The sequence below is a fragment of the Ranitomeya variabilis genome, chromosome 4, assembly GCF_051348905.1.
Source record: "Ranitomeya variabilis isolate aRanVar5 chromosome 4, aRanVar5.hap1, whole genome shotgun sequence".
In the NCBI taxonomy this organism is placed as follows: domain Eukaryota; kingdom Metazoa; phylum Chordata; class Amphibia; order Anura; family Dendrobatidae; genus Ranitomeya; species Ranitomeya variabilis.
In genome coordinates, this window is record NC_135235.1 from 427,327,476 (window position 1) to 427,352,375 (window position 24,900).

General features: G+C 44.4%; 1 protein-coding gene across 2 annotated transcripts in view; it reads left to right on the forward strand.

Annotated features, from left to right (window-relative positions):
* MBTD1 (mbt domain containing 1) overlaps positions 1-24,900 on the forward strand; it is a 110,435-nt gene that overhangs the window by 31,993 nt on the left and 53,542 nt on the right. For both annotated transcript variants that reach the window (XM_077251362.1, XM_077251363.1), the window contains exons 9-14: positions 928-1,162; positions 1,251-1,306; positions 3,038-3,142; positions 3,321-3,468; positions 6,206-6,288; positions 14,985-15,219. In XM_077251362.1, the coding sequence (XP_077107477.1) occupies positions 928-1,162; positions 1,251-1,306; positions 3,038-3,142; positions 3,321-3,468; positions 6,206-6,288; positions 14,985-15,219 (862 nt within the window). The remainder of the gene's footprint in view (positions 1-927; positions 1,163-1,250; positions 1,307-3,037; positions 3,143-3,320; positions 3,469-6,205; positions 6,289-14,984; positions 15,220-24,900) is intronic.

Below are 24,900 nucleotides of genomic sequence, written 5' to 3' on the forward strand. Positions count from 1 at the left end.
ATTTTCCGGCTTTCCAGTACATTAGTGAGGAGTGAACGTGCTTGGATAAAGTCTTATCGGAGCATGCTCGGGTGTCAGCTGCATGATTTGTGGCTGTTAGACAGCCGCAGCACATGCGGGATTCCCTAACAAACAGGCAATTATGCAGCCACAGGGACTCGAACATAATATACGAGCACTCTCAGATACTCTGATAACACCCGAGCATGCTCCAATAAGGCTACTTTGACACTAGCGTCGTACGACGCACGTCACAATGCAACGTACCGACGCATACTGTGAAAAAAAAAAAACAACGGGGGCAGCGGATGCAGTGTTACAACGCATCCGCTGCCCCATTGTGATGTCCGGGGAGGCGGGGGGCGGAGTTCCGGCCGCACATGCGTGGTCGTAAATGGCGGACACGAAGCACAAAAAGTTACATGTAACTTTTTTTGTGCCGACTGTCCGCCAGAACACGACGCATCCGTCGTACGACGGATGCAACGTGTGGCAATACGTCGCAATGCATTGCTAATGTATGTGTATGGAGAAAAAACGCATCCTGTGGTCAATTTTGCAGGATGCGTTTTTTCTCCAAAACGACGCATTGCGACGTACGACGCTAGTGTGAAAGCACCCTTAGACATTATCCAAGCACGTTCACTCCTCACTACAGTACATCACATAATAAAATGGATTTTGTCATTCAAAAGTACAACTGGTCCTGTATATTGGTGGCAAAATAAATATGTTATGGCTCTAGGAAGAAGGGGGAACTAAAGCACGTAAAATGGAAAATTGGCATTGGGAGGGGGGATACAGGCATGGTGTATTGCTTGAGCCCTTTTAATTGAATTTCTCATTTCCTTTATTCACACCAGTACCATGGTCTTCTGTTTTTGTTTGTTTTGTTTTTTTTTAATATACATTTTATTTTTTTTGTAGGTATCAGATAGTATGCAGTATCCATTCAAGCCTTTAATGAAGGTAGAAGTAGTGGACAAAACACATCTTTGCCGGATGCGGGTTGCGGTGGTAGACACAGTCATTGGAGGTAGATTACGACTTGTGTATGAGGAAAGTGAAGACAAAACAGACGACTTCTGGTGTCACATGTATAGCCCCCTCATTCATCACATTGGTTGGTCTCGAAGTATAGGCCATCGCTTTAAGAGATCGGGTATGCAGGATTAAAACTTAATTATGCCACTATTTCTGTTCTTTGGTAATTCTAGACTTCCAATGCCCTGCTTTGTTTTATCTCCTAGATATATTAAAGAAACAGGAATCCCATTATGATGCCCCTGCCCATTTATTTAAAAAGGTAAATGTATACCTCTTAATGTATATGCTACATCATTCCCAACAGGGCACCGCTCACCAGTCATTCTGTGTTGACAGACTCCCTTTTGAAGGAAGTTTAAGGACTCTCAAATTTCGTCTTCTTTACTGACCATGACATTTTCTCCTAGAGTTTCCTGCTACTTGATTGAATCCATCTTGCCCTATACTTATTACGATTTCCAAAGTATCACTGAGCTGCTTCATTGTAGGCTGGGTGTTATTTTGAGTGTATGCTTCATTCTTCCTTCTCGTGTCCTACCAAAGATCTATAGACCTCAGAATGTCCAGTTTTGTTTAATCATTTCGCAAAACAGAATCCCAAAACTGAGGCTTGGTTTTATAGTTTTGAGCATATTGGAGCTAACTTCTCTTGTGCTTTAGGGTCAATAGAGGTGAATGTCTTTGCGTACAGCCATGGAGACCTTCAGCTTTTAGCACAAGCCTTACTGTGTCAAGTGAAATCTGGCGTCTGCTGCCACCAAAGCTCACTGCCAGACTCTTGTGGTCACTTTAAAATCATTTGACTACCTGAATCACCAGGAATCTGATGGTAGACAGTTATTGCTTCTTCTTCCTGCCACTTCCAGATAGTGCAACCACTGGTCCTTTAACTTTGCACTGGCAAACTGTTTACAACTGTATCTCTGGGAACTTTGAGTTTACCATCTTGTCGGTTCACTTTCTGGACCGTTGTCTTGAGGAATGGTCTAAGATTCCTCAGGCATGTTGGCAAAAGCTGTTGTCACTTTTGCAGAAGGTCCGAACAGCCAAAGGTTGCTCTACTAGGTGCTAAAGACGCTTGTCATGAAGGAGGTGCATAATTCTGAGACTGCAGTAGTCATTAAATGTGGACTTTTGTCTTGAATTTGGAGAAATCCCTTATGTTAGTGTAGTTGAAATACTTGTATATTTGTTTATTCCAAACAGCAGAACGTTTGTGTAACGAGAGGAATTACCACCACTTAGCAAAATGTACAGAGTACCAAACTGGTGTACAAACTCATATGCCAGGTTCACCCTTTCCACAATCTGAGACATTCCCCTTTAGACACCTGTCCAGAGGCATCTCATCCATCCAAATCAGATCTCTTGCTTTGCACTGATGAGGAGCATACAAACCGAAACACTTGTCTGATTTGCCCTTTATCCTAAGTTATGTGGCAAGGCTCGTTAAAGGGTTGATATTGCTACTTCCAAATAGTAGCACTAGTTTGAGTCCTCTTTAAGAAACCTTTTGCAATTAAACTTAAAAATTTGCATTGAGGTTTGAATAATTTTATATTACAGCTGTTTTTGAGGCCGAGAATTGAAAATCCAGCTTGAAAAAAATGTGTTCTACCCTCATTCCAAAGATGTTACTTCTTGTTTTCTCAAGTTAGAGTGGCTCCTCTGTAAATGTAATTTTCTAGGATTGCAGCTCTGCTCATTCAGCCAAGTGGCAGGTTGGACCCCTCCAATCCAGTATTGGTGGCCTACAGTTAGGAAAGCCATCAATGTTTTACTCCCAGAAATCTTTGCCTACTGTGTCATTTAGCACCACATTAACCATTTGTGTTTATTATTTTTGCACACTAAAATAATGTTTTTAATGGATAAGATGATTTTTTTGACTTGCCTAATGATCTCTTTTAAATTGAAGAAACTGGTATAACATAATGTATACTGTAGTAATACATTGACTAATCATTGTTTGTATTATTATTATTATTAGGTCAAAGATGTCGACCAGAGTTCTGAATGGTTCAAAGAAGGGATGAAACTGGAAGCTATTGATCCCCTAAACCTTTCTGCAATATGTGTAGCAACCATTAGAAAGGTGAGTAATAAAGGTAGATGTGTCCAGAAGTAAAAATACTGTCCACAAGATTAGCAACAGTCCTGCTACTCGCCCTTTTATCCTATTCAGCTGGAATCAGAGAAAAGTGACCGTTCGCTCCAGCGCCCCAGCATCTTGCTAGCCAGTATATTCACTACTTTTATTGTATTTCTTTAAGGTTTTGGCAGAGGGCTACCTAATGATTGGGATTGATGGCTCGGAAGCAGCAGATGGCTCAGACTGGTTTTGTTACCATGCGTTATCCCCCTCAATATTCCCTGTTGGTTTCTGTGAAATTAACAAGATTGAACTAACTCCACCACGAGGTAGGACTCGCACAGGGTTGGGCTGGTGCGCCTGGTCCGACCCTGTTGGCATTTCCCAGCTCTGCAGTTTCTGCTGTACATTTCAATAGAAAGTAGGTTAGGTCTGAATTTGGCCATATTTCCACTACAGTATATGTAGACTGGTGGTCCTGAATTGATGTCTTGTGAAGGATGACCTTACGACTAGCAGTCACAGCATACTGCCATGTGGGTTTTATAGTAAAGCAGCCCAGATTTGTTGTTAAAGGTTTATTCACTAGTGATGACCGAGTATGTTCGTTACTCAGGTTTCTCCGAGCATGCTCGGGTGGTCTCCAAGTATTTCGGCATGCTCGGAGATTGTTTGTCGACGCATCTGCATGATTTGGGGATTGCCTGTTTGTTAGAGAAACTTGAGCAACAAGCATACTCGCTCATCACTATTGTTCACCTTTTGTGGACTTTTTTTTTTTAATCCTTACTTAAATGCATGCACTTGGGGCTAAAAATCATTCATCGTGGTTTGCTTCCTTTAACCGCCGTAGTACATGGTCTATTGCTGGCTACAGAGATGTAACAAGGTCCGCCACTTTATCTTTACTGGAACAGATGTGTTGGGGGACCTGATTTTGTGGCACTTACTGTTATATACTGTAGATATGACCGGTTCTTATCCGGTTCTTGTCAGTGCAGCTTTCTTGTCCATATAATGGCTGCTGGTGGAGGAGCATGTGACCAGACCTGTCCATCAGTGTCCTCCAATAGAAAACCTCACATGAGAAGGCTGCTTTTCTATTGGAGGACACTGATGGACAGGTCTGGTCATATGCTCCTCCATCAGCAGCCACTGTATGGACTGGAGAGCTGTGCGGTCTACAAGGATGACTTCCCTAACTAGAGCAGGAGGAGAACCGGTCATACCTATATAATAAGTGTACACAATATCTAAAGATGAAGTGGGCAACCCCTTTAATTCCACAGCCAGCAATAGACCGTGTAATACAGCGGGTATTGGAGGCAAATAGTGCAACACTGTTAATGAAACCCAATTGCAAAAATGATTTTAGCCGCTATTGCATGTATGTAGGTAAGAGGAAAAAAAAATATTCCCAAAAGTGGACAACACTTAACGCCTAGCAACCTTTCATGTAAGTTAATATCTTGGTCGGATAGGGGTTCACGACCTATAATGTAAAAGTGCGTCATGACGAGCGCGTGAGTATAAGAACTGTGCATGCGCGATCGTCGCTGGGAGCACTACGTAAAATATAGCTGAGCTCCCTCTGTCATGGCGTTGCCCTCACCACTAGCAGGGTGGGAGAGAACAGTTCTGATTTGTGGAATAAAGTGCAGTATAAAGGAATCAGTGAGCGCTGCTTTGTAACCTCTTCTGCTTGTGTGCATCTCAAAATTCACTCTACATTGACATTGCAAAACCAAGAAGGAAAAGTTATGAAATTATGGAGATCACAGGATTGATAGACCTGTTAATGATATGCAAATGATGAAGAAAAAAAATGGAAACATCTGGATTTATCGAGTGTGGGTGCCACTTGCAGTATCACATGCCCTGGCATGCTATGAGCTTATTAATGGATGTCTGAGGACTGTTCCTCCACACTGAATGTACTTGGCAACACCAATCCTCACGATCCGCTGCTGGCAGCTCTCATTGCAATTGGCGACCAATAACGTCCCAAATGTGCTCGATGGGAGACAAGTCTGGAGAGGCTGCAAGTCAAGATAACTTGTTTAGGCCATGCAGGCTGCTCACAGTAGCATTGACAATATACGGCTTGGTGTTATAATGTTGAAAAATTCTTCCTGGACACTTGGGAAATGGTCGTACCACTGGTTCCATGACCAAATCAACGTAAAGCTGGGCTGTTCGTGGGCCTGGCATGACCACTAGGCCAATCTCCACCTATTGCTGCATCCAAGACAAAATGGTGACTCATTGCTGGAGACCACGTGTTTGGACTTCAACTTGTAGATACCTTCACGAGGGGATCTGCCACTGGTCCTACTCCTGAGAATGTAATACGGCATTTCAAATGTATGGTATCCAGACCCTTGTAGTCTTCATTCCAGGTACACTGACAGGTCGACGTTACACTGATTAGGCAGTGAAACCTGAGATGCATCTAATTTTCGAAAGTGTCCCAGGAGCTGTTTTTCAACACGATCTCACCAGGCCACATGTTGCTCATGGTACTGTGGTTAGCTTGTGTGGCCTAAATGTGCTATCATTGCTTGCAGCATCTCTGGTCCTGTAAAGCACATCTAGGATGTGAGTTAGTCGGCAATTTTAAAAGGAGCTGCCATCAGTGGATCTTGATTATTTGCCTACCCAAGTACACTCTGCATGGCAGAACATTACTCAGACAGCCATAAATATCCTCATTGATAGGAGCCAAGGCGTGTAAGTGCGGAGATTTCTGCATCTGGCTACTGAAGAAATCTAGATATTTTAAAAAATCTTGCTTAATTTTTTTCACATTTGCATATCATTAACATTTATCCATCCTGTGTTCCATAGGTCTGACTTTTTCTTCTTGGTGTTGCAGTGTCACTGTTGAGTGTATAATCAGAGATATGAAATGTGTTCTCGCATAGCATTTACAAATGTGATTTTGATTTTTTTTTTTTTTTTTTTAAGTAATTGATTGTTAACCTAAATCTGCTTGATTGAAAAATTGCCATATACACTGTGATTGCCAACCCAGACAAGATGACTAGCAATTATTTATTTTTCCAGGCTACGCAAAACTACCTTTCAAATGGTTTGACTACCTCAGGGAAACTGGATCTATAGCTGCTCCTGTTAAGCTTTTTAACAAGGTAATTTACACTTTCAAAGCCATATGGTGGATGTGCACTGTATATGTATGGAGCAAGCCCACTCCATGCAGCCCGGGGGCAGCACTAGGTGGAGCACTTTATTTTCATAGATTGGACTGTCAATCCTGATGGAGGCATTTAAAAGGCAGCAAATGTAAAGGACGTCCAATCGTTTCCCCATTGTCCCCCTCCACCTTGACACGATCGTAGATGGCATTCTTCATGGCAACCGGGCACTCACTGAAGGACCTTCTGTTTAGCACCTAAGTACACATATGAATCCCAGCATGTGGCTGGGTTAATTGTGACCGCAGTAAACACGGTCTCTGAATACCGGTCTCTGATCACAGGTTAAAGTCCCCAAAGGGGATAATGTTAAAAAAAAAAAAAAAAAAAAAGCGTGGGGAATATATACCAACAAAAATATAAACATCTATACCCTTATCCCCAAACATAATGATATCAATGTAACATATTTGGTATTGCCGCCTGTGTGATTGTCCTAATAAACCAATAAATATTTATCCTCTACAATAAATGCTGGAACTGAAATGTAAAAAATAATTGGAATGGAGGAATGGTTGTGTTTTTTTGGACATTTTAACTCACAAAACAATGGAATAAAAAGATTAGAAAATTGTATGAACCCCAAAATAGTACAACTAATGAGTACAACTCAATCTGCAAAACTGAAGCCCTCATACAAATCCACAACTGTTTTGACTTAAAAATAAGTTCTTGCTTTCTGAATATGGCGAATGAAATACTTAGTAGTTATTCTAATGCATCCTACTTAAACAAAAAAAGGTGCCAGAACAGTACCCAAACCCTGACCACATTCTCTTGAATGGGGGGCCCAAACATCCAGTGTTTGCAACGCTGTCATGTGCATGACAGCGTGGTAAACACTGCCTCTGATCAGCGGTAAAATCATAAGGGACAGTCAGACAGCTGCAGTTCCCACACTGTCAAATGACATCGTGAGACCACAGCTGTGATCTGAGGTAAAAAGTTTACCTCCGGTCACTGGCATCAGCTGATGGGGACTACTGCCATGGATATTGGCGCCCCCCCCAGCCTGAAAATAGCAGCTTGCAGCCGCCCAGAAAAGGTGCATCTATTAGATGCACCAATTCTGGCACTTTGCCCATCTTTTCCCACTTGCCCTGTAGCGGTGGCAAGTGGGGTTCGTATTTGTGGGGTTGATGTCACCTTTGCATTTTCCGGTGGCATCAAGCCCACATCTTAGTAATGGACAGGCGTCTATAAGACACCTATCCATTACTAATCCTATAGTAGTATTGTAAATAAACAAACACACACACACACACACACACACACACACACACACACACACACACACACACACACACACACACACACACAAAGTCTTTTATTTGAAATAATGAAAAAATCCTTTTTTATTTAAAAATAAGTTATACTTCCCTAACACCCATTCAATTGAAGCCCTTGTCTCCTGTAATAAAACAAAAATAAAAAATGACCATGTCCTTCACCTGTCCGTCATTCTATCCCACACCGTAATCCATGTCTGGGATAAACCGTTTTCAACCTTGACTGTGCAACGTCCAGGCTGAGAACCACTGGGGAATGAGCGGCTGCAAGCACAGCTTCAGTTACTAGCGATGACGCCATCGAGGTTATCGCAGGTCACTGAGGCAACGTTCCCAGTTTAGCCCCTGAACAGTGGTGACCTCAGTGAAATCACCGCTAGCACAGTGAGGGTCTCACTGTGCAATGCTGAGCTCAGAGTTCACTGGGAGAAATGAGAGATTTCTCTGTGAACTGTGATGAACTCGCCTCTGCATTATTTATTTAGAGCGCAGGCGCCGTCTGATGAATACTCCATCAATACTCTTCCGCCTACTCTCTCTTTTATTAGCGGCAGCAGCCGTAGGCTGATGGGAGCAGTAGTCCCATCAATAGACTTTTTCACATTAGCCCCACATACTAAAATGTATTTTATTGGGATTTTATGTGCTATATCAACACAAAGTAGTCAGTATTTGTGAAGTGTAAAGGAAATTATGCTTGGTTTTCAAATTATTTTAAAAATATAGATCTGAAAATTGTGACGCGCATTTGTATTCAACCCCCTGCTGTCTGACACTCTTAAGTACCAATAGACCTCCAGAAGTTGCATAATTAGTACATTGAGCCCACCTTTTTGGGTTATTCTCTGTATAACTACAGTTGTTCTGTTCAAATTTATTTGAGACGGCATCATGAAAGCAAAGGAACACACCAGACAGGTCGGGGATACAGTTGAGAAGAGTAAAGTAGGGTTAGGCTACTTTAAAATAAAAAAAAAAAACCCAAATTCTGAACATCTTATGTGGCACTGTTCAATCCTTCATCCAAAACTGGTTGGCGTGTGGCACAACTACACACCTACCAAGACATTGTTGTACTTCTAAATGGACATACCAAGCACGGGGAATAGAGCGGGAATACAGAGAAGCAGCCAAAAGGCCTATGGTCAATCTGGAGGAGCTGCAGAGATCCACATGACAACTATTTGTCCATTAGTATATTCAAAAAATGTAGCTTTTATGGAAGAGTTTCATAAAGAAGGCCATTTGTGAAAGCAAGCCATAAGAAGTTTGCAAAAAGTCTTGTAAGGGACACAGCTAGCATGTGGAAGAAGGTGCTCTGGTTAGATGAGACCAAATTAGAATTGCCTGGGCTAAATGCAAAACTGTGTGGTGGAAAACTAACACTGCACATCACTCTCAAAACTGCATCCCCACAGTCAAACAGGGTGGTGTCTGCATCAATGTTGTGGAGATGTTTTTTCTTCAGCAGGGATACGAAAGCTGGTCAGTGTTGATGGGAAGATGGATGGAGCTAAATACAGGACAACCCTGGAGGGACACTTGTTAGAGGCTAAAAAACACTTGAGACTGGTGCAAATGTCCACGATCCAGCAAGACCCTAAACTTTCTGCCAGAGCTACAATGGAATGGTTTAGTTCAAAGCATATTCATGTGTCCTAATGACCTAGTCACAGTCCACACCTAAAACTCATTGAGAATCTGTGGTAAGACTTGAGAGTTGCTATTCAGACACCTCCATCCAATCTCACTGAGGTAGAGCTAGTCTGCAAAGATTGGGCAAAATTTTCAGCCTTTAGATCAGGGGTGGGGAACCTCAGGCCCCAGGGCCATTTACGGCCCTCGATGAACTTTTATCAGGCCCCCTAGCAGATTCTCAGGGACTGCATTCTTGGGCAGGGAGATGTATTTTGATTGCCACCAGCTCATTAATTTCTTCTTGCTCTGTTAGCACACACACAGTGTTCACTACTGGACACTGAAGGGCATGCAATGAAAGATTACATCCTGAAACCAGTGCCAGAGTCAGGATGTACTTTGTGGATGGAGTTTGTACGGCCCCCAAAGGATGGTATAAATATCCAAATGGCCCTTGGCAGAAAAAGATTCCTCACCCCTGCTCTAGATATACGAAACTGGTAGAGACATACTCCAAAAGCTTTGCAGCAGTAATTGCAGCGAAAGGTGGTCCTACACAGTACTGACTCCATGTGATGCTGAATACAAATGCACTTCACAATTTCCAGATTTATATTTTTAAACTAATTAGAAAACCATGTATCGTTTCCTTTACACTTCACAAATGCTTGCTACTTTGTGTTGTTATGTCACATAAAATACATTTAAGTATCTAGGTGTAACGGGGGGAAAGTTCACCGTGTACAAATACTCTTTCAAGGCACTGTATGTATGTAAAAAAAAAAATTTAAATGGCTTGATAAATGGGACTAAGCTCCATGCAGATCTTGGCATATCAAACTGCAACTCTTCCTTCATTTTTTCCACGGAATCTCTTTCAAATCGGTTTGGGGTTTTTCCTACTTGAGTGTCAAGATATCGCAGCCTGGGAAGGTCACGCAGAACCACCCGCTGTGATCTTTGTGTCGAACAGCTCTCTGCTGTCCCCTATCATCTGGACAATTACACAATTGATCGATTAACGGAGGAGGCCGCAGGCTGTTTTCTAACAATTGGCTGGTTATCGGGAAGCTAACAGTTAATGTATGGTGTATATACACCTCCGATTCCAAGGCATGGAATATATGTATATTCCCCCGTCGCTGCAAACTCCACGGTAACCCGAGACTACCGCTACCACCATCCAGGTATGGACTGGGGCTGATATTCAGCCCTGGCATTTGAAATCACCCAGGCCCATGTTGTCCCCATGAACCAGATGGGATATACAACCCCTGGCAAAAATTATGGAATTACCGGCCTTGGAGGATGTTCATTCAGTTGTTTAATTTTGTAGAAAAAAAGCAGATCACAGACATGGCACAAAACTAAAGTCATTTCAAATGGCAACTTTCTGGCTTTAAGAAAAACTAAAAGAAATCAAGAACAAAAAATGTGGTAGTCAGTAATGGTTACTTTTTTAACCAAGCATAGGGAAAAAATTATGAAATCATAAAAACAAACAAACAAAAAATCACTCCAACACATCATTAGTATTTTGTTGCCCCACCTCTGGCTTTTATAACAGCTTGCAGTCTCTGAGGCATGGATTTAATGAGTGTCAAACAGTACTCTTCATCAATCTGACTCCAACTTTCTCTGATGTCTGTGATCTGCCTTTTTTTCTACCAAATTAAACAACTGAATGAACATCCTCCAAGGCCGGTGATACCATAATTTTTGCCAGGGGTTGTATATCCCATCTGGTTCATGGGGACAACATGGGCCTGGGTGACTTAGTATTCAACCCCCTGCAGATTTAGCAGGTTTAATAAGATGCAAATAAGTTAGAGCCTTCAAACTTCAAACAAGAGCAGGATTTATTAACAGATGCATAAATCTTACAAACCAAAAAGTTTTGTTGCTCAGTTAAATTTTTATAAATTTTAAACATAAAAGTGTGGGTCAATAATTATTCAACCCCTAGGTTTAATATTTTGTGGAATAACCTTTGTTTGCAATTACAGCTAATAATCGTCTTTTATAAGATCTGATCAGGCCAGCACAGGTCTCTGGAGTTATCTTGGCCCACTCCTCCATGCAGATCTTCTCCAAGTTATCTAGGTTCTTTGGGTGTCTCATGTGGACTTTAATCTTGAGCTCCTTCCACAAGTTTTCAATTGGGTTAAGGTCAGGAGACTGACTAGGCCACTGCAACACCTTGATTTTTTTGCCTCTTGAACCAGGCCTTGGTTTTCTTGGCTGTGTGCTTTGGGTCGTTGTCTTGTTGGAAGATGAAATGACGACCCATCTTAAGATCCTTGATGGAGGAGCGGAGGTTCTTGGCCAAAATCTCCAGGTAGGCCGTGCTATCCATCTTCCCATGGATGCGGAACAGATGGCCAGGCCCCTTGGCTGAGAAACAGCCCCACAGCATGATGCTGCCACCACCATGCTTGACTGTAGGGATGGTATTCTTGGGGTCGTATGCAGAGCCATCCAGTCTCCAAACGTCACGTGTGTGGTTGGCACCAAAGATCTCGATCTTGGTCTCATCAGACCAGAGAACCTTGAACCAGTCAGTCTCAGAGTCCTCCAAGTGATCATGAGCAAACTGTAGACGAGCCTTGACATGACGCTTTGAAAGTAAAGGTACCTTACGGGCTCGTCTGGAACGGAGACCATTGCGGTGGAGTACGTTACTTATGGTATTGACTGAAACCAATGTCCCCACTGCCATGAGATCTTCCCGGAGCTCCTTCCTTGTTGTCCTTGGGTTAGCCTTGACTCTTCGGACAAGCCTGGCCTCGGCACGGGAGGAAACTTTCAAAGGCTGTCCAGGCCGTGGAAGGCTAACAGTAGTTCCATAAGCCTTCCACTTCCGGATGATGCTCCCAACAGTGGAGACAGGTAGGCCCAACTCCTTGGAAAGGGTTTTGTACCCCTTGCCAGCCTTGTGACCCTCCACGATCTTGTCTCTGATGGCCTTGGAATGCTCCTTTGTCTTTCCCATGTTGACCATGTATGAGTGCTGTTCACAAGTTTGGGGAGGGTCTTAAATAGTCAGAAAAGGCTGGAAAAAGAGATAATTAATCCAAACATGTGAAGCTCATTGTTCTTTGTGCCTGAACTACTTTAGGGGAACCAAACAGAATTCTGGGGGGTTGAGGGGTTGAATAATTAATGACAAAAAACATGTAATAAAAACCCAAGAGAATCTTTATTATTAAAATAAAAGGCAAACCATGCCACCACAAAGTGACCAAACTCAAACAAAAACGTGTTCCACCCAGTTAAAAACTATGGGATGTAGCTAGCAATCCCTAAACCAGCTCCTAGATGATACCTGCCTGCCAGCGGAGGTTGACACCCTAGGGGGGAGCGTATTGGCGCCCCCGCTCAACGATGACTGACCCTAGGGGCCCTAATACACCCTACAACCACTGGTGAGCCCCACTGCCCATGGGCTAAAGGACCACAATGTCTATACAAACAGCTGCTGTTCTAGGGAAAGCTAACACCCAAAGAAATTTTAAAACAATATGAACACATCAGGACCAGACCGGTGAGCCATCTTTCTTGGGACACAAGGACATCAATTTATCGAGCCTCCTGATGAGCCTAGGCAGGCGAAACGCGTTGAGGCGCTAACTTTGAAGGACAGACGGTGTAGGAAGTCTGGCGTTATGCAGATGAGTATCAATGGCTCTTTTGGATATGGTGGCTGCTAAGCACCAACAGTGTGTATGTTGATATCAGTATTGATTTGGAGGCCGTCTTAAGGTCTTCTGTTCGGTCCTACCAACTATGATACAGGGGGATCCGGACTGTGCAGATACACACATATGGTGCTTAGTCAATTGAGTATCTGATTGATAATCGCAGACAACCCTGATATTGAGTGGTAGGGGTTTTTGACTATCTATCAGCCACCACAAATAGTAACCATTATCTGCTGAGATCTTCCGATTTATACACCGGTCTGGTCCTGATGTGTTCATATTGTTTTTAAATTTCTTTGGGTGCTAGCTTTCCCTAGAACAGCAGCTGTTTGTATAGACATAGTGGTCCTTTAGCCCACGGGCAGTGGGGCTCACCAGTGGTTGTAGGGTGTATTAGGGCCCCTAGGGTCAGTCATCGTTGAGCGGGGGCGCCAATACGCTCCCCCCTAGGGTGTCAACCTCCGCTGGCAGGCAGGTATCATCTAGGAGCTGGTTTAGGGATTGCTAGCTACATCCCATAGTTTTTAACTGGGTGGAACACGTTTTTGTTTGAGTTTGGTCACTTTGTGGTGGCATGGTTTGCCTTTTATTTTAATAATAAAGATTCTCTTGGGTTTTTATTACATGATTTTTGTGACTTGAAAAACCCAGTAATCCATTATAAACGTGATATTTTGAATAATAAATGACCCTCTGAAAAAACTTTTCCCAATTAAAAAAAAAAAATAAACAAAGAAATAACATTCTTTTTTGCTGCAGTGCATTTCACACTTCCAGGCTGATCTACAGTCCAAATGTCACAATGCCAAGTTAATTCCAAATGTGTAAACCTGCTAAATCTGCAGGGGGTTGAATACTACTTGTAGGCACACACACACACACACACACCGAAACATCACTTTCTGGGCTGATTAAATAGCTCCTTTTCGCTACAAACGGTGTGCTGCCTCCAATTATTCTGGATTTTTATAATTGAGGTTTGGGATTTCACCCGGACTCTTTCTTTGTGCTGTGTGTGTGTATGTGTGTATATGTATGTGTGTATATATATATATATATATATATATATATATATATATATATATATATATATATATATATATATATATATATATATATATAATTAAAAGTACAAAAGATTTTACAAAGGGGACAAAACAATACAACATATACAGTCAATAAAATAAAAAGTAATAATGGAAGATGCTTAATACACCGCTCAAAGATGAATCAACTTGGCCGAAGGTGAGCACTTCGATTTAGGGGATACTCTGTAAAGAAGATGTGTCTCGCTACAGGAACCAAGATCATAATGGGTCTTTACCTTTTATCTACCTGAGTTACACCCACACACACCCCACCCCTACCCCTGTGATGACCTCACATGAGCCAGGTTGTCGGATGTCTTCAGCTCTTAAGGATTTTATGAAATCCTCAACTTTTATGCTATTACTTCACTCCTGATGATCGCAGAAGTTCAAGATCTACGCCATATTTTTCATCAGGATTTTACCCTTTCCCTGAGATCAAACATGACATCGATGTTGTCCATTATCTGGCCACTATGGATTTGTGGCTTACAGGCAGGAGTTACAGATGAGAAAACATGCATATTCTTCCCCAATTAACCCTGAAGTCAGATTTATACAAGCCCAATATTCAGACTTTTCTCTTGGTGCCAGTCATCTGGCAAAGATGTTTGGATGAAAGGAATGTGTACCTGTGAAGACCAATAGAAATCTCTAAAGTGTGAGGTATTTGCTTTAATCCTCACTTCACAAAGGGGCTGGTTCTCTTCACACTATAGGTAATTCCCTACCTCCTTATGTTCATTGTACAGTCTATTCCAAGAGGCTGTCTGTCAGCTGTTTGCCTCCTCACTGGAAATTTGTACAACAGGGAGTGGTGAGAATGCCCCCTCACTAAAGAGGCTTAGAAAAATATTTTCTGTGACTGTGAATATGGCCATTTTAACCCATCAATGTCTTATTTATCTTTCTAGGAAGTACCAAATCATGGCTTCCGTGTTGGAATGAAGCTTGAAGCCGTAGATCTCATGGAACCCCGGTTAGTGTGTGTGGCCACAGTCACACGCATTATACACAGACTGCTAAGGATCCATTTTGATGGCTGGGAAGAAGAGTATGATCAGTGGGTAGACTGTGAATCCCCAGACCTCTATCCTGTTGGCTGGTGTCAATTAACAGGCTACCAACTACAACCTCCAGCGCCACAATGTAAGTTGTACCTTGCTGAGTCGTGGTTATCATTTTGGTATCCCTTCATTAGGCACAGTGTTAGAGTTCATCTTTCAAGTATTTGGGTTTTCAGCTAGTAAATGTTAAGACTTCTACCATGATAATCAGATGATTGCCACAGGTCTCACTAGGCTAATCGCTTGTAATCCGTTAAAACTCAGTTACAACTCAATCAGGATGATGTGTACATATGAATAATGGAAACATAAAAAATTGGAACAGCACTTTACCAATAGGTGGGTGCACGCCTCCCAGACAAAATATCCAAGACTTGCCTCAATCCAGACATGGGGGAAAAATTGCAGGCAGCACTCCATAGCTTAAAGGTGAAAAAAATATGGTTTTATTTCAAACCCACATGCTGTGGCAATGTTTCCGCTCAAACGAGCCTTTTTCAAGCCTTGAAAAGTAGGAATTAGTCCTACCGGTAATGTAATTTCCATGAGTCCATCCTGACAGCACCACCAGGAGGTTGTCCTTCATATCCTTGATAGGGACAGGAAACACAGAAGAGGTTAAATAGCCCCTCCCCACCTCCATCCTTCAGTGTCTTTTCCAAGTACCACACCAGGATGGATTCAACGCTATTTTATTAAATTTCCATTAAAAATGTTTATATCTCATCAGATAGGAAATATACGTGAGGGAATATAAGGGGTGCTGTCAGGATGGACTCCTGGAAATTACATTACCTGTAGGACTAATTCCTACTTTCCTAGGACGTTCCTCCTGACGGCACCACCAGGAGAAGTACGAAATCACTCCTATTAGGGCGGGATTACTGCTTGGAGGACTTTACTCCCAAAGGCCGTCTGTTGGTTTGACAGAATGTCCAGTTTGTAATGTATACAGAAGGTATCTATTTTGGACCAAGTTGCGGCCCTGCAAATCTGATCCATAGAAGCCCCTGCACTCTCTACCCAAGAAGCCGAGACTGCTCTCAGCGAATGAGCCTTGAGGCCTTCCGGCGGAATTTTTCCTGCTGAGGTATATGCTGTGGAAATGGCTAGTTTTATCCACCTAGCTAAGGTGGCTTTTGATGTCTTCCTTCCTTTATTTTTCCCTGCCATCTGTACGAAGAGATTTGAATCCAGTCTCCACCCTTCTGTGAGTTTCAGGTATTGTAGGACTGTTCTCTTAACATCCAACGAATGGAGTGTACGTTCTTTTTCGTTTTTATAGTCCTGACAGAAGGTGGGCAATATTATTTCCTGGCTCCTATGAAAGTCAGTTACTACTTTTGGAAGGAAGGCCTGATTTAGCTGAGAATGATACAGTTGTCTTGTATCTTTAGATATGGGTCTTTTATGGAAAGGACCTGAATCTCCCTTAAGCGTCTGGCTGAGGTTATTGCCACCAGAAACACTGTTTTAAGTGTTACTGCTCTGAGATCTGCGTTGTGTAGGGGTTCGTAAGGATTTTCCCGTAAATTATTTAGAACTAAATTTAGGTCCCAAGGAGGAACTGAGCTACGTATTGTAGGTCTAATCCGTTGAGTGGCTCTGATAAACCTTACCACCCAAGGGTGTTCTGCCAGCGGGTAATCCAAGAAGGAGCTCAGAGCCGAGATTTGTACTTTTAGAGTACTGGGCTTTAGACCTTTGTCAATGCCGACCTGAAGAAAATCTAAGATTTGAGGAATATCAGGTCCCTGTTTAAGGGAAATTGGGCCTGTACAATATGAGTAGATTTTTTTCCAGACTTTAAGATATATAGCTGAAGTGACTGGCTTTCTATTCTTTTGTAAGGTAGATATGACTGATTCTGAGAGAACTCTTGATTTTAGCATTTCTTTCTCCGGATCCAGGCTGAAAGCTGTAGGAACTCTAGATTGTGATGGGCAAGAGGGTCCTGAGTTGGGAGATCTCGCTGTAGTGGTAGAATGATTGGATCTTCTACTGCCATCTGCTTCAGTACTGGAAACAAGCTTCTCCTGGGCCAATACGGCACTATTAGGATAACTGTCGTCAGACTTTCCTGAATCTTCCGTAGAACTCTCAGAATTAAGGGCAGTGGAGGGAAGGCATAAGCCAGTTCCATATCCCAATTCTGGGCTAAGTCGTCCACTGCTGCCGGGTTGTCTCCAGGATTCAGCGAAAAGAAGCGTCTTGTTTTTGCGTTTATCCTTGAAGCGAATAAGTCTATCTCTGGGAAGCCCCAGGTGTTGGTAAGATGTAGAAAGACTTCTTGATTTAAGGCCCACTCTGTGGGTTGGATCTTCTTTCTGCTGAGAAAATCTGCTATCTGATTTCTTTCGCCTTTCAGATGTACCGCCGTTAGGGATTTTACGTTGAGCTCTGCCCAAGAGAATATGATGTTTGTTAGGTCCTGAAGATGACGGTGTCTCGGACCTCCCTGATGTAGGATGAAAGAGACCGTAGTTGAGTTGTCGGAGAATATTCTGATGTGAAGGTCGTTGAGCTGTTGCTGAGACCTGCTCAGCGCTTCCCAAACTGCTCTGAATTCTCTGAAGTTTGAGGAGCTGTTGCTTATCCATGAGGGCCATGTTCCCTGAAGATATCGACCGTTTATGTGGGCTCCCCAGCCGCTGAGACTTGCGTCCGTCGTTATATTTATGCATGGAGACACCCGCCAAGGTTTGCCCTGCTACAGATTTGGGATGTTGACCCACCAGGACGTCTTCCTTCTATGGTTAAGGATATCTAGTCGTCCAGTGACGTCTGTTTTCCGTCCCATCTGGCGAGTATGTCTCGCTGTAATGGCCTTGAGTGGAACTGGCTCCACTGGACGCACGGGAATACATGAGGTCATCAGACCCAGTAGTCTCATTGCTTTCCTGATAGTGGTGTATTGCTTTTTTCCCAATATCTGAGCCTCTCGTGAGACTGCTAGTTGTTTGTGAGCTGGAAGAAATGAATACTCTTTTTCTCCTTTGCCTCATTGGGGGACACAGACCGTGGGTGTATGCTGCTGCCACTAGGAGGCTGACACTAAGTGATCCAAAGAAAGTTAGCTCCTCCCCTGCAGTATACACCCTCCTGCTGGCTCTCAGCTACCCAGTTCTTGCTTAGTGTCCGTAGGAGGCACACGGGTCTGTTTCAGACCCCAACGTTTTTATTTTATTTTTTACTTTTCTGTAAATATTTTTTTTTTTAATTAACGGAGTAAAGGGGGTGACTGTTCCTTTCAAGGTTCCGATCTCCCCCGAACCATCAACAGGCGAGTATACCTCCCCGTACCCTTTGCTGCGACGCGGGAAGCCATGCCTGAGCTCACCTCAGGGGCGACGGTTCCTTTTTATGGTTCCGATCTCCCCACACCAGCAACAGGCGACCACATGGAGTGTCGCCTCCATGTATCCTCTCCTCGGAGCCAGGCCTAATGCCGGACAACTGGCCCTGTCCACCTGGACTGAACTCCGTGGATGTACAGAGGCCCCTCTCTATGGCGTCCGAGCAGCCCCCACTGTCCCACCACTGTGAAAGCGGATGGCACAAGGAGGCGGACGGTTCCTCTCCACCTCCCTAACAAACGGATGATGGATTGAGGCTTATCCCTGCACCGTCCACGCTGCACAGAACAGCACTGAAACCCACATCCGTGGCGGCTCCATGCCGGGACGCGCACCGATGGTGAGTGGATCCATCTTCAGAGGGATATCCACATGCTGACAGGCAGCCTCAGCCTCTTTCCTGTGGCCCACCTCTCTGAGGTAACGCTCCGGCCGGCTGCAAAAATCTAGCCCCCGGCTTCGGCCGATGTGTAGACCTCGCCTGGAACGCCCCGCTGGTGTCGCCCGCCTGCTACAGAAATTTAGGCCCCGGCTCGGGCCTATTCAACATCGTGTCGGAGGCCCCGCCCTCCGAATTGGCGCTTCTCGCTCTCTGCAAGATTTTATCCACTCTGCCACTCCCGGTGGCCATCTTGGTCCACCCGGCCGGCTTACACTGGGGCGACTTTTTTTTGCATTAAAGGGGCACATCGTCTCTACATCAGTACCTGTGTAAGGAAGTACCTGACCAGTCTCTTAAAGGCACACGACCAGTAGTCCCTGGTCTTAAAGGCATATGAACAGTATTCCCTGGTCTTAAAGGCGTATGACAAGTATGCCTTGGTCTTAAAGGTGCATGTCCAGTATTCTCTGGTCTTAAAGGTGCATGACCAGTATTCCCTGGTCTTAAAGGTGCATGACCAGTATTCCCTGGTCTTAAAGGGCATGACCAGTATTCCCTGGTCTTAAAGGCGCATGATCAATCCGAGGAGCCCTCCGCCGCCTACCCCAGCTTATCCTCTAGTTTCCCTCAGTGGACCGCAATCCATGGTTCTCTGACCAAGAGATTGAATCCCTCCGTGTATCCTCTGTGGCTCGGAGTGCTCGTAGGACCGATATACATGGTCCCTATCCTACATGTGAGCCGTCGGCTAGCAGGGGCCGCAAGTATTCTAGAAACATACAGGCGTCTAGAAACATACAGGCATCTAGAAAACGGAAGTTTCCTTTTCCTGCTCCCTCACCAATGATTTGATGACAACAAGCCTCTGAATATGGATTGGATATTGCCTGAACTTGCCAGAGCTTCAGAGAAGAGTAACCCGTCTCGGTACATTGACGAAGACTCTGGTTCTGCCACGCAGTGTCCCTCATAAGGAGACTAAAACTCCCTCGTAGAGCATTTGCCATTCAGTTCGGATAAGCGATTCACTGTACAGAAGCCTCTACGTGGGATGCCATGCCTGGCCTGATTTTTAATGGCGACGGGTCCTTTAAAGGGCACCGATCTCCCCACACCATCAGACGAGCACACAGAGTGTCGCTTCCATGTTTCCTCTTCTGCATCCAGGCCTAATGCCAGACAACCTGTCCTGTCCACCCGGAGACCTGAACTCTGTGGATGTACAGAGGCACCCTTTTTGGCGTATGAGCACCCCCCTCTGCATCACCACTATTTAGCGAATGATACAAGAAGGCGGACAATTCCTCTCCACTTCCCTGTTAAGAGGTTGATGGATCGAGGGTTCCTAATTTTTATCTCTGCACCATCAAAAGAGAGCGGCGATGGCAAGAGACTATGACCTGCTGGATGCAGCCACACATTCTGCCACGTGGCAGATTAACCGGGTAGAATACCTACCAGTATCCCTACCCGATGGGTCATCAATTAAAAATGTCCACGCACTGTCAGATAGCAAATCTGGTTCGTTCCGTCTTGCGGCTTCGGGTTCATTGCTCTATCCTCCCTAGCCGCTGCATGGATTGCTAGAGCAATGGTCTCCTGGCTGGAGACCTTAACTACCTTGATTCACACCAGTAACAACTGGCCAATCAAATCTTTTGAGCGGGAGACTGACAAAGGATTGTCTAAGGATTGTCCAGCACAGTCTAGAACTAAGGGATCTTGGTTCCAAAAAGGGGAACGAAAAGGTAAGATCGACCCTGGACCTCAAACTTCTAACAACCTTTGACATGGTCCTCTTTCTTCGGATGGAGTTCCTCCGCTCAGCCATTACTTCAACAGAAAAAGGTGCAGTTTCCGGCATCCATCGACATTCGGGATGCTTACCCTCTTCAAAAATTCCTTCACCTTTCCATTCGTCAACAGCATTTTCAAGTCACAACCTTGTCCTTCGGCCTGTTCGCACGGGTCATGGCGGATGTCATGTTTCTCTAGCACCCTAGAGGCGTGCTCGTCCTGCCCTGTTTGGTCGACTGTCTAGCCGCCCTTCCAGGAGTACGCTGAGTCGTCTATATCACTTGTGATACCCTCTCACCTGGGCTGGCAGCTACACTTAGACAAGTTCTCCTCATTTCCAGCCCAGCAGATGTCCTTTTTGAGCATGATCCTGCACACTTCTAGAAGGATGGTAATTCTCCCTCGAGACAAGGTCATGGCCCTTCAACAGGGAGCTCGCGCAAGGAGAGTTCTGAGGACTTGATTACTCACCCCCTCATTTCATTCAATTTGCTAGGGGAGTTCTGATGAAAAATGGTGACGACAATGGAAGTGGTTTCCTTCGCTCCGCTCATTTTCAGCAAGTCAAACAGACTATCAGACGATAGTCTCTGAGCTCCTTCTTCATCCAGGGCCTTTCTCTCGGTTCAATGGTTATTAGTAACTACCAATGCCAGCCTTCTTCTCCCTATCATTGCTCTGGAGATCCGAATGGTAGTCCTACAGCAGGTCCACTGCCTTCTGGCGGGTCACCCTATCCGAATTCAATTGGATAATGCCACGGCGGTGCCATACGTCAATCATCTAGCAGGTACCCACGGTCAGGCGCCATGACCAAGGTACCTCACATTCTCTGGTGGGCCGAGATCTATCATTCGGTGATCTCGGCAGTATATATCCCAGGAGTAGAACTCTGGACGGCAAACAAATTCAGCCGTCAGGGTTCCACCTCAAGTAAGTGGGAACTTCACCCCGAAGTCTTCCATCAGAACTGCCTTCACTGGAGCTCTCCAGTTGTAGGTTGGATGACGTCCAGACTGAAGGCCAATGTACTCGAGTTCGTGGTTCGGCCTCGAGATCCAAGAGCCATCGCACTCCATGCTCTGGTTCTGCCGTGGTACCAGTTTCCATAACTACCCTTCCACAACTTCCGAAAGCCTTTCGGAAGCAGAAAGGGGCCCCAGTGATCCTCCGAGATCTGCACTGACCACGTCCGTTTTGTTTGAGGAGCTAGTATCTTCCCGCTTATCACAGCAAAACTGCAAGTAGGGACTTTCTCACAGGGAGTTTTCACACGTAGTTCTTCCCTATCGCATACCGTTAGATCATTGGGACCTTAATAGTCCTAGGAGCCTTACAGTAGACTCCTTCTCATCTGGGCAGACTTTACTATCGGGGAAAGTCACCCTTTTTTCTCTGCGATATCCTCACTCTGACGTGTCTCTGGAGCTAGCTGCTCTGCTCTTTCAGACTTTTTTCCCTTATTACCTTCAAGGCAAGGTTGTCCTCAGGCCATCCCCATCCCTTGTTACCATGGTGATACTGTATTACCACTATCATGAGGGCATAGTTCTTCCCTCATCTCTTTCGGCTCCAGTCCACAAAATGGAATGAGTTCCCCATATTCTGGACGAAGTGACTGCTCTGAGTAGGTACGTCTCAAGGACGGCGTTCTTCCGACGGTTGGACGCTTTATTTGGGCTTCCTGACGGTAGAGGAAGGCTTCCTGACGTTTTCAGGAAGGGTTTAGCCATTTCATCACCCATGATAACATGGTGAATACGTTTCACCATCCAGGAGTCCTTCCATGCTAGATCTCAGCCTGTCTATCGAGGGTTCTAGGCACCAGGCATCGGCAAGGCACGCCTGCAAGCTTGCGGATTCGTCCAGTCCGCATGCATTCTGGAAGCACTATAATTCCCACACTTCCACAGATGTGAGTCTGGGCAGGCGGACGCTGCAGGCCGCAGTGGCGCACTTGTAAGTAGCGGTTACACAGGGCCTGATCTGATGTTGTCCCCACCCAGGGACTGCTTTGGGACGACCCACGGTCTGTGCCCCCAATGATGCGAAGGAGAAATAGGGATTTTTGTGTACTCACCGTAAAATCCTTTTCTCCGAGCCATTCATTGGGGGGACACAGCTCCCACCCTGTTATTAGCTTATGCTTGTTTTTATAATCTGACATGCTATACTCTCATATATAATAGGACATGCTATACGCTCATATGTTATTGATCTCCTACTGCTTTTGCACCGAACTGGTTAGCTTACTTTCTTTGTATCACTTAGTGTCAGCCTCCTAGTGGCAGCAGCATACACCCACGGTCTGTGTCCCCCAATGAAAGTCTCGGAGAAAAGGATTTTACGGTGAGAACACAAAAATCCCTATTTCTTAGTCCAGAAGGACCCCCAAGAAGAATTTCTTCCTTTCTGCTTCTAGACTTGATTTTTTTTTTTTTTTTTAGATTTATTACCTATCCTAGAGTTTCCAGAAGCGACAGTGTCTTTTGAACATTGTTCCATCTGCTGACCTGAGTCTGCCACCAACAACAAGTCCAAATACGGCACTATAAGGACATTTTTTGTCCGTAGAAATGCAATCGCCTCTGCCATGAGGTTTGTAAAGATTCTCGGAGCTGATGATAGTCCGAATGGCAGACACTGGAACTGGAAATGAAGAATTTTCCCTCTGTCTTTTATAGCGAACCTCAGGTATTTTTGGTGTATGGGATGAATGGGCACATGATAATATGCGCTTTTGAGATCTATTGTGCACATTACCGAATCTTTCTTTATTAATGGTATGACAGATCTGATGGTCTCCATTTTGAAGCACTTATAAAGGAACCACTGGTTCAGTGGTTTTACGTTTATTATGGTCCGGTATTCGCCTCCTGGCTTTTTTTATTGAAAAGAGACTGGAATAGTGGCCCTGGAATTGTTCCGACAAGGGTACCGGCACTATGGCTTTTATCTGTTTGAGTTCTCGTATGTATTCTAAAAGTCTTTGATGGACCTCTGGAGATTGGCTGCGGGTCAGACAATATCTTCTAGGGGGTATTTGGATAAATTTTATTTTGTATCCCTGAGAGACTGTTTGAAGTATCCATCGGTTTTGGGTAATACCCTGCCATCCTTTCCTGAACCGTTGAAATCTTCCTCCAGTGCGCTTGACGTCGTTGTTTACCTGACCCGGTTCCTTGTTCACGAAAGGAACCTCTACCCCTGCCTCCTTTAAGGTAGCTCCACCTTCCAGTTTTACCCTTGCCACTATAATCCTGCCTTGGATTAAATCGGGGCTTACGAAACACTGGCATTTTCTTTTGTTTCTGTTCTGGGAAACCCTTCTTCTTATCGGACGCTTTGTCCAGTAAATCATCCAATGCCGGGCCAAATACGTGGAGACCAGAAAATGGGATTGAACACGGTTAATTTTTGGATTGAGTGTCTCCAGACCATGATCTTAACCATACCGCACACCTTGCAGCATTAGACAGTGCATTGCCTCTGGCCACAAAGCGGACTGACTCCGCCGAAGCATCTGCCATAAAATCAGTTGCCTTCTTAAGCAATGTTAAGGATTTTAATATTTTTAGAGTTTTATTTTTTATTTGGGTTTCCAATTCTTCAACCCATATACACATCGATCTTGCTACTAAGGTCGCAGCTACATTGGCCTTTATAATTGCTGCAGAGGCTTCCCATGATTTTTTTAAGGAGATCCTCTGCTCTCCTATCCATCGGATCTTTAAGGCCTGAGGAATCCTCGAATGGGATGGCTGTTTTTTTTTCCACACTCTGGCTACTGGTATGTCAATCTTCGGAACGGTTTCCCACGTTTTAGTATCTTCCGGATTAAAGGGAAGTTGAAATTTAAAGTCTTTTGGGACTATAAGTTTCTTCCCCACATCCTCCCATTCCTCTAATATCATTGCTGATATGTGATTATCCCTATCTCTCCGAGCCCTTAGTCCTCCGAACATTTCATCCTGGACTGTCATTGGCTCTGTGGCTTCTTCCACTTTCATGGTATTTCGGACCGCCTGTAATAGTGTCCGTGTCTTCAGAGGAAAATGGATATCTCTTCCGATCACCGGAGAGTACAGAGGAAGATTCGCCTACTACTGAATCTAGATCAGAGTAGCCCGATACCTCTCCCTCCTCAGAGCTCGGATCCATGCACCATCTGGGTCTTTTAGGGGAGGGGACCTGGGCCGGTTCAGTAGTGGCTATAGTGGCGTGTACT